Below are 10,865 nucleotides of genomic sequence, written 5' to 3'. Positions count from 1 at the left end.
CTACTTCAGTACTGATGCTGTGACTGGTAATGTGCCTCTGAAAGCTGGTCAAAAGGTTACTGCACTTGTGGAAGAAGATAAAGCATCTCATGTGTTGAAAGCCATCAAAGTAAGATGGAGGGCTGGGGATGTGGCTCAGTGGTTGAGTGCCCCCTGAGTTCAATCCCTAGTACCAAATTAATTAATTAATAATAAATAAATAATTGTTAATGATGATATCATTGGACTCTATAAAATTCTACAGATTTTCTGGTAAAGAGCCATCTTCTGGCTCAAGTTGTGGCTCGGTGGTAGAATGCTTGCCTAACGTGAGGCACTGGGTTCGATTCTCAGCACCATGTAAAAACAATAAAATAAAGGTATTGCGTCCATCTACAACTAAAAATACATATATATGTGTATGTGTGTGTATGTGTATATATATATGTATGTATATATATATATATATATATATTATATATATATATTCCTTTTCTGAGGTATGCGTTCAAGGTGGAATACATACGTCAAACACGGTGCATTTTAAACTTCTTATTCGTAGCTTCATTAAGGTATGGAGTTCTTGCATTATTTCCTCCAACACCATCTTTTTTCTTTATTGTATATGTTTATTTTTCCTGTAAGATAAGTATGTCCATGTTGTCCATGTGGCTTTTGTGTTCAGCAGGAATTCTTGGGCTCATTCCAACTCATAATGTGCACACACATTCACTTGCCTTTTCTTCTGAAAGTTCTCTGTGCATTTACATGTCAACATTTGACCAGCCTGGATTTGATTGAGGTGAGCGGTCTGAGAGAAGGACCCATATCTTGGCTTGCTAATTGCTACCCAGTTGTCCCTTACGGTGAATTGGATGATCAATTCACTCTATCCCCCTGTTGATGGGAAAGGAAAGGCCATGTGCATGGTAAGATGTTTCTTCATAAGCCTTTGAATCTGTCTGTATGCCCTACTGTGTTAGTGATGGTAGCAAGGGAAAAGAAAAGGAATTTGCGAGAGGAGTTTGACGTGAAATCTGGGTGGGGGCAGGGTGTGGTGGGGCGCCAGCCTGCTGTACAGTATGGCTGTGAGCTAGTGTGGAGTCAGGGCACAGAGTTATGAGAGGGTATATGAAGGATCACCCACTTGGATCCTGACAAAAGTGGTGCTGGATAGACAGCCAGGAGCCTGGTGCTTTCTTCCCCAAAGAAAATGAATCTGGGCAAAAGGACCTTGAGATTGGTATTGACAGCTGGAAAGACATCAGTTTTGATATAGGAGTAGCAATGAAATAGGCTTTAGAAAATACGTGGAAAAAACGTTACATCTTGGGGGCTCATGTTTCCAACAGAAATCTTTGAACCAAAAAATATCACTCCTAGGACTTTGGCGCTACAGAAGTCAATGAGAGGGGTAGGCGATGCATTGCAAAGGATACAAACTAAATAACACATAATGTGGGATTGGATTGATTGATTATGACAATCCATTCATAGGGATGCTATATTACCCTTTCAGTAGTCTTGTTTTATGAGAAAGATTAGGACCTGAAACCTGTAACACTGCATGGCATATTAAGTTTTGTTTTGGAAACTGGGCATATATTTATTCACAGAAAAAAATGTCTGGAACATGATGAATGAAATAATACAGTTGATACCATAATATATTCTAGGCAATGGAAAACTGTAAATGATGGGTGCTTGTTTTCTGCTTCATATTCATCTGTCTTTTCCTTTTGTCTTTAATGAGAATGTATTGTTTGTGTAATTAAAAACAATTTTTTTTTTTTTTTGGTAGCGGGGACTGAACCCAGGGGTGCTTCACCAATGAGCCACATCCCCAGCCCTTTATATATTTTATTTAGAGACCGGGTCTTGCTAAGTTGCTTAGGGTCTCGCTAATTTGCTGAGGCTGGCTTTGAACTCGCGATCTTCCTGCCTCAACCTCCCAAGCCACTGGGATGACAGGAGTGTGCCATCATGCTCTAATCAAAAACAATTTTAAATAAGGATCGTTACTTCTGATGAGCTGAAATATTTGTACCCTCTCTGTGGTAGAAAAACTAGGCCCTAATGCCACTTGCCATTTTTAGATCTCTTCCTGTCGTGGTTATTTCTCCAACTCTCTCTCATGTTTTTCTCCCCCAGGACCAGATCTTGAAAATTGTGTTTTCCTCCCTGTTCTCCCAACCTGTGTTTGTTGTTCCTGTCTCTCTCTGCACCTGCCCCCACCCCCTTTGACCAGGTAAAGACTTCGTCTTCTTGCAGACAAAGCTCAAGTCTCACCTCCTCCAAATAAAACCCCGTTTTCTCCAAGGCTAAAATGTTCTCCCCCTGGGGATTTGCAAGACCCATTTTCAAACATGATTTATAGCCATTATCACAACTTGTTCAGAACTAGATATTTTCTCTATTGAACTTTGAATTCCTCTCTGGCAAGGACATTATATTTTTCATATTTGGGCCTAGTGCTGTGAACACATTAAACACGGATGCACAATTAACATTTTGGATGCGGTTTTGTAATCCACAAAGCACAGACGTTATTCTTAGCATCCTCTCATGTTTATGATGTACTTGTCATGCGAAATATATGGACTAGTGTCAAAGAGGGTAGTTTAAGATATTTCCTGAACACCAACGGTTCAACAGAGGTGGGCAGTGGCTGTATTTGCTGTGAGTCACAAAGTCCTTTGTCTCTGACACAGGAATCGTATGTCTTGCAAACCTACAATGACCAGGCTAACTCACTGAATTGTAGTTGTTATGAGGGAGATTCTTAGGGGATCATACACGTTCTTGTTGTAAAAATTAGTTTTGTTTGAAATAAGCGTTTCCATGTGTTACAGGTGGATGCTATATCTGACCATTTTGATGATTCTGGGCCATCTGACCTTGGAACCAGTGTTTTAATCAGTCGTGCCACCTTAGTGACAAAGGACGCGGTCTACATTAATAAAGATACTTGCTTCTCACTGTCTATCGTTCGTGATGGTATGTTTTGCATTTGCAGAGAAAGAGCTATGGCTATTACGTACTTGGCTGCAGTTTACAGCTCTTGGATATGTGACGTGGGCCCTAGGAATTGAAAAAAATGCACGATACAGGGACAGACAGGTGATATTCATAAAAACATCAGCGATTCCCTCCTTTGTGTGAATGCAGTCCTTAATGTCTATATAAAATTTCACTTATGTGTGTAATGTTAAGTCAAGGAAAACATTCTGCAAGTGAAAAGGATACCCTTCTCCAAAAAAATGAAATGCTTCAAAATGAGATTGGAGACAGCCTTATACCTCTGTGTGTGTGTGTGTGTGTGTGTGTGTGTGCGCGCATGCTCATTTTTGCATTCTATTTGTGATCGGCAGATAAGTTCCAAGATTTTGTTTCTAGCCAATGCTATACTGGCAGGTACCCAAGTTCAATCATGTGCTCTCACCTATGTCCTTAGCTGACTCTCCCAAAGGAGTTGTGAATGTTGCTAGTTGATTAGTGAATCCCGTGCCGCTGCCAAAAAGTTGGCTGTGACACGTGGTTGACACTTTTCCGCATTTGACTTTGTTAAATCGGGACAGGAGAAACGGTGGCTACAGGCATGTAAACTGACTTTCCAAGAGCAGGACTGATATGATTTATATGTCTGTTTAAATGTGTACAGAATGTACTTTACATACAATAGAAGGTGTGTTAGGGTATTGCCATGTCAAAGGGACTTATGAAATGGAATGTGGCCTAAGTGAAGAGATAATGATGCTGAAATCTCTCCATGGTTATTTTAGGCTTCGTGCCTTATAAGGGCGACTGGCTAGAGGTCGAGTATTGCGTGCAGCCGGGCACCTCAAACATCAATGCCCTCTCCGTGAAGCCCATGAACTGTAGGCATGTGGATGAGGTAATCTGTGTCCATGTTTCACTGGTCATTCGTTTCTGCCTATCCTTCCTTTAACGATAATTTTCTTGAGGGAAAGTCTGTTGGGTGTGGTTAGAAATCTAGAAAATGTATTTCTTGCCAAACAGAAACCTATTTTCTTATAGAAAAGGAAGGGCTTTCAAAAGGATCTAAATAAAAAGTGATGTAGACCACATGCATAATTACTTTCTAAGTTATGTAGTTGGTTTTTTTTTTTTTTGTATTAGAAAGTTATTAGAGGGATATGGGAGTGGCTCCGTGGTAAGGCATCTGCCTGGCATGGGCCATGTCCTGAGTTCAGCTGAGTTCAGTTCCCAGGATCACCAAAAAAAAAAAAAAAAAAGAAAAGAAAAGAAAGGAAGAAAGGAAGGAAGGAAGGAAGACAAGGAGAGAAAGAGAGAAAGAAAGAAAAAGAGAGAAATTTTCCAGCATGGTGACACATGCCTGTAATTCCAACTCCTTTGGAGGCCGAGGCAGGAGGATCAAAGTTTGGAGACTAGCCTCAGCAGCTTAGTTTTTCCCTGTCTAAAAAAATAAATTTAAAGGGGCTGGGGATGTAACTGGGGATGGTAGAGTACCCCTGGGTCTAATCCCCAGTACCAAAACAGACAACAACAAAAAATTCTGAGAGCAACAGTTAAGGAAAAGCAATTTGTGTGCCAGAAAGTTTGGGGAAAAAATGAATGAGGTGGGTTGTGAGTCTGGAGCTTACTGGCAAAAGCTGGGTAATGACTTGGGTACTGCAGCCTGAAGATGAGTAGGAAACTCAGGGAAATAGGATCCATGTCTATTGTGGGTAATATTTAGCCCAAGGTCTCTGGTCACAGTCTCGGGGGCCCGTCTCCAGAGATTTCAATTTACTTGGCATGAGGTGGGACCTTGGCACTGGTGTGTTTTAAAAGCACCCCTGGCATTGCCAGTGTGCCAGGCAGGTTGGGAAATCAGTGCCAGGGTTGGAGTTGACCCACAGGTTAGAGGCAGAGTGAGGAGGTGCAGAGCTGGTGAGGATGGACTGTGCTTTTACACAAACATTCCCATCATTTCTCATCACAGGTCTGCATTAGCAGCGTACATGGGCGACATGGTGTGGTGGACGACACCATCTTTTTCACTTTGGATTCTCTGAAGCTTCCTGCCGGTTACGTACCTCAACCAAATGACATCGTTGACGTGGTCATAGTAGAGAGCGTTCAGTCCTGCTATATTTGGAGAGCAGTTTCTATGACCCCTGTGCACATATTGTAAAAGCAAAACCCTTTGTTTCCTGTTGGTCTTTATTCCCATGGGCAGTAAAGGGCCTGGTATTAAACCATTAAAGAAAAGCTAAGCTTAGTGAGCCCAAACAATACATTAAATTAGCCTTTTCTTGTAGACTTACTGGGTAGCTCCCTGGGGACCATGGTCCCATTTTAGAGATGTGCCTAATCTACTAAAAAAGATGCTAAAACTGGTTCCTGATTGTAGGATAGAAGTAACGTTGCTATTAATTACACGGAAGGCCACAGTGGATGTTGACAGATGCATGGGCTGTGGATCCCACCACTACCCATTTAATTCTCCTCTTTGGCCAACGTGAAAGAGAGCTCTCGGAGTGAAACAGTGGGTTTTAGTCAGCCCAAGCAGGGGGTGATTGAATTCTTGGCTTTCCATGGCCAGGAGTGGATTCTGTGCTGATGGTGGGTGGTCTCGTATGACTTTGAAGTAACCCAGGGAGGCAAAGTACTTAAGAGGCTGCAGGGCCAGCCCATTAATGGGCAGGATTTAAAGTCACAGCTTGCCTTCAGTTTTGAGTCCTCCTTCGGCTATCTGCCCAAATTTTATTTTTCCACAATATTCTCCATCTGTTGACACCATCTCAACCTATTAAATTTAGTGTTTACCTATGTCCCTTCTTTCCCATACTAGTATGGTAATTCCATGAAAAGAGGGCAGTTTTTGTTTGTTTTCATTAACCCACCAGCCAGCATGTACAATAGTGCCTGGTAGATACCAGGAGCACGTTGCATGTTATTAAGTTCAATAAATGAATTACCTGAGTGGCAATAATGCTCATCTGTGGTTAATTCATCATTCACTCCCTGGGAATAAAATTTTCTAGCATGCCATTAGGTCCTCGATGGATTTTTTAAACAAAAACATTGCCCATATGGTACCCTTCAGCCCCCTTGAGCCACTCTGTGGGAGAGGTGCATCCTGCCTATAGACATGGTTCAGGGGTCAAACACAGAGCCCCTTGACGCATGCGCGCGCGCGTGTGTGTGTGTGTGTGTGTGTGTGTGTGTGTGTGTTGGGGGGTTGCTCGCCCAGAGGGAAGGATGTTACCTAAATCCCACAGGTATACTCCATGAAGCTTCCTGCCTTGCCTTCAGAGAGCATCTAACGAGGTAACTGTGTCGTTTTAAAGCTTTCAGCATCACAGAGAAGTGGCTGTGAGCTCAGCCCCAGTCCTGGGATTCCTAATTCCACCGTAACTCCCTGGCCCCCGGAATAAACAGGGTTTGCTTCTGGGTTTGTTTTACAGGTCTAGTGGGAACCTCCCAACCATCCAGTGGTTGCTTCTCCATTTTAAGGGAGTGGGGTAGTCAGGAATAGCTTGTGGAGGCTGTGTTTCCACTCACAAATTCTTGTCGATCCCATTTTACATGCCAGGCACTGGAGTGAAGCCAACAGGACCAAATCCCAGGCCCTAATGGAACTTGGCTTCTGTCACTGCCCCCTGGGCTTCCTGACCCATGGAGCAGGAACTCCCAGGAGAGAAAGGGCCAGCGGGAGCTGTGGCAGCTGCAGGTCCCTGGGGAAGTCATCATTCCAAAGCAGCTTCACACCAGTGGGAATTACACAGAAAGGCCAGGGTTGGAACTGAGAGGTGCGGGAGCCATGGATTCCAGGACCTCCCATTCATTCTCCAGTCTGGCAGATGCATTAGCGTGTTCTCAGAGAACAACTGTGGATTTTGTCAGCCCAGTCAGGTGTGAATCAGCCACAGCTACTGTACCCCCAGGAAAGGAAGTAAGACAATGATCTTGAGAAGAGGTTGGAAAAGTAGTGGTTTTGGGCCAAGTGTAGTCCACTGCCTGAAATGAGGCTTTGAAATGGAGTTCCATTAAAGGACTTTGAAAATTTTGAGGGCCAGGTGCATGTATGTACGGTGTTTGTGATCGCAGTGATGGACATCGTTTATGGAGAGAGCTGCTTTTGGGGGGGGGGCAGCCAAATTGTAAGGCTTTTATTATAACCAGTATTCATCGATTATTATCTAATGAAGTCTTCTCAATATCTTTAAATACACAAACAGTACATCAACTCTTCTTAGGCTAGGAGTATTTATTGCTAATGTTATTTTTTTTGGAGATGTTAGTCATTCAATCATAATTCTTTCAGATCACCAAGGAAGCATTTAGTTTGTTAAATTGATAAGTCCACTCAGTATTGGGGAACCAGAACATCATCTGCAAGATATTTACAAATCCAGGACAATTATATATGTGTTTTTGTCGACTGAAACATATACATATGTTCATACACAAAAAAGTGAAAAGATCAATGTGGAGTCAGACAGACCTGGGTTCACAATCTTGGTTCTGCTGATAACATATATGTGACAATTATGTCACTTCTCTAGCTTCATTTGCTCCACTTAAAAATGAGGATATATTTAATAAAAAATAGCTACAAATTTTGAACAATTATTACTATGTGTGAAATCAGAATAAATGTTTTAGAGGCACAATCTCTTTTAATTCTCAAGGCAACTTTATGAAAGAAGTAGGAGAGGTGCTTGAAGCATCTCATCCCGACTGTGTTTCATCTACTACTACTTGTATTTCTGATGGATTATCCTTCATCATTTCAAGGTCCACTGTATCCCCCTAAGGGGTGTGTTTTGTGACTGTAAAGGACCCCTCTTTGTCATGCTTAATGTGTGGTTTTCTGGTTCCTGGGAAGATAAAAATGCCATCACTTCATCCATACCTCCAAGGATCCCTATTCCTTTTTGTTGGAGGACATGGACTTTAGACCCAAAGGTGTCCTCTCTGTATGCAAAGAGAATTGTGACTTACACCCTCATCGTGAGCAAGAGTCCAAAAGCAGAGTTTGTTCTACGTTTTCCTTTCTTTCCACCTTTCTGTGTTTATTGCTTCCTTCTTGGACCTCTGGAACTTTGCCACCCTTCATCCTCACTGTATTTACTTATTTGCAGAATCCTGTTGTATATACCTGGCATTGGCAAAGGGCTACTGTGATAAAGATCTATAATGAGGCCTCCTATGAGTTGGTGATACCTTCCCCCAGGCGCCAGTCCAATAACAAGGACAAGGTTTTGAGAAAGAGGGAAAGGAAGTTTTATTGCTTTGTGAGCAAAGGAGAAACACGGGGGACTGCTGTCCCAGAGGCTGTGATTCTAACTCTCAGTGGGAACAGTGGGGTTTTAAGGGGGACACAAAGCTGCACTCCAGTGGTTCCCTGTCAAGAGTCATAATTCATTTGTAGCCTTGAGAGACAAGGACCCGCTGCTGCCGGCCCCAAAGTCCAGATTCCTTCACTCCTGTGGTCCATGAGTTCAAAGACAGATGACTCTGTCTAGGATGGGAAGAAGGTTAACCTTGTTTTCCCCATGGTTAGGGAAGGGGCGAGCTCCCAGTCAAACCAGGAGCAGCCAGCGTGTGACTCCATTAAAATGGTGCAGTGAGCAGTGCAGTGACCATGACTGACTGACTGGAGTCAGGAGAACTGGGGATGCCTGATTGTGCTGTACAAGCAGGACTCTGAACCCCTGCCATCGTCCAGCCCCTGCCAGGCTGCATTTTGAAAGATGAGGAGAGCTAATAACCTGTACTTGTGGAAGCTCCATCAATGGCCGTGTAGCTCAGGAATAAAGGGGCACGTTGTCCCCATCCCACCAGGCAGAAAGAGCCAGTTAACATCAACGGTAAAATTTCCAAGCTAGGAAAAGTTTCTGGCATGTTCTGTGGACTAAAAGGATGAAGGAGGGTGAGTCTGGCGAGTAAATGTGGGATGGCATGAAAGAGGGATGACAGGAAAGGAGAGTGTCATTGCCATGGGGAGCCAGATGGCACAGAGCCCTGGCCCTGTGTTCAGTGCATAACTTTATTGATACCGGAGGTGGGAACTTTGGGCTGGGTGAAGGTGAACATGGAATCGAGTCAAGTGAGCAGAAATACATCAACAAGGTTTTCACTGGGGCTTCAGCTGAGGGGAGAGAGCCGTGACTGAGAGGAAGGAGGACATGGCTGCTCCCTGAACAAAGGGAGATGCACATTTTTATTGATTTGCTGGGCTGGGTTGGGCTAGGTCGTGGTAACTTCCACTGGCCAGGGAAAACATTTCCAAGCCATGTTCCATCCTGCACAGTTGTTCTAATGGGCTTAGTGGCTCTTGCTTTATGTGGTACTGGTCTTGAGCTGCCAGGGAGCCTAAATTTTCATTTTATTTTGCCACTAAGTTGTGTTTTAATAACATATTACTTGTTCAACTTCTGGTCATGGTGTGTCCTATTTCTTATTCCACTAAGATGAAGACTCCTGTGTTTGTGGTTTCAGTGTAAAACTACCCAGATTGTCTGCACACATCTGACACAAGGCTGGCCCGAGAAGGGAGCCCCGCTAGGGGAGGGTGTTGGTGGTGGGGCACCCCAGAAATGTTCAGGGAACCTGCCCCGGCCCCACACAGGGACAGAGAGGAGCAGCTCCTTCCAGGTCCACTCCCAGCCAGGGGTTGAAAGGAGGAGCCTGAGCCCCTGTCCTGTGAATCTGTACCCTCCAGGACCTACTGTCTCAGTGCCTGGGTTCCTTCGGGCTCATCCATGGGCTGTTCCATTACTGGCTGTGGTGGAGCAGGTGGCGTATGCTTGACCTCACTCAAAGCACATTGAGAAGAGCGACATCCCACCACTGGGTATTCCTAGACAGCTTAACACCGCAGGCGCGGGAAATGTGTCATGTGGACTGTCGATCTGCACCTCGGGTTTGGGAGGTCAGGCAGGATCGAGATGAGAGTGAGGTCACGAAAAATCAACCCCTCTGAGACAGCACAGGGACACCTGGGGGATGAGTCTGGGAGGCTTGAGAAGGCAGGGAGTCCCCCAAAGCACGGGGAGCCAGCCACCGTGGTCTCCCCACAGGAGGGCGCACCCGGCAGAGGAAGCGTGAGCCGGGGGCAGGTCGTGTCGCCCCCATGTGGTGCTGTGGGAACTGTTGCTCTGGCCTGACTGGGTGACAGTAGCTGGTGGCTTCCAACCCTGACAAGACCAGGGACTGTGGAGGAGCTGCGAGTGGTCCGTCAGTCTGTGGGAGGAGGCAGAATTAGGATCCCATGTCCTCAGGGGTCTGGAAGCTCTCTTTCGCCCAGTCCCAAACGTCTTCCAGGCCTGCCCTAGGTGGCGCCCTCCATTCTCTAGAAGGCGGGAAAGAGCCACAGTTCCCTGGGAGCTTCAGGTGGGTGGCTGCCCCTACTTGGCCCACGTGGTCTGCGCAGGCACGAGCTCCTTCCTCAGCCCAGGGCTTCGGAACTAGCTGCCTCGGATCCTGACGGGGGCCGCAGGGTGTGAAGAAGAGTGATCGACCAGCAGCAGGTCATGGTTGGGGACATGGCTCAGAGAGCCCCAGGGAGGTCCATTCTCATCCCTAGGGCCTGGGATGGACAGGAGCGACAGTGGCATGAGCCTGTGGGGCCCTGGAGCTGGGGGAGGGACAGGGTCCTGGGGGGGGGGGCTAGTGGGTCTGTGAGACTTGTGTGTCGGTAGCTGGACTCCCCATGTGCCCAGTGTCCCCAGTCAGCTTCCTGGGCACAGAGAAAGCCCCCTACCGGGGGTCCTCAGAGTGGGAGGAGCCATCCTCAGGGACTACGCTGTGTGCTAACCTCTTGCTTCCTCTTTTCTTTCTTTCCTCCTTGCTTCCTTTCTTAAGTTTTAGTTTTTTTCTATCCTTTCCTTTTTTTTTTTTTTTTTTTTTTT

General features: G+C 45.3%; 1 protein-coding gene across 1 annotated transcript; it reads left to right on the top strand.

Annotated features, from left to right (window-relative positions):
- Nucleotides 1-4: 4 nt before the first annotated feature.
- Nucleotides 5-5,240, top strand: LOC107152585 (cancer/testis antigen 55-like; the record flags this gene model as incomplete). Its single annotated transcript, XM_048797015.1, has 5 exons — nucleotides 5-109; nucleotides 2,131-2,217; nucleotides 2,832-2,976; nucleotides 3,762-3,905; nucleotides 4,899-5,240. Coding segments are annotated over 5 exons (720 nt in total), but the record flags the coding sequence as incomplete, so codon positions are not given.
- Between the last annotated feature and the right edge of the window lie 5,625 nt (nucleotides 5,241-10,865).

Source organism: Marmota marmota, unplaced genomic scaffold, assembly GCF_001458135.2.
Source record: "Marmota marmota marmota unplaced genomic scaffold, marMar, whole genome shotgun sequence".
NCBI classification, from domain to species: domain Eukaryota; kingdom Metazoa; phylum Chordata; class Mammalia; order Rodentia; family Sciuridae; genus Marmota; species Marmota marmota.
This window is presented reverse-complemented; position numbering and strand designations above follow the sequence as displayed.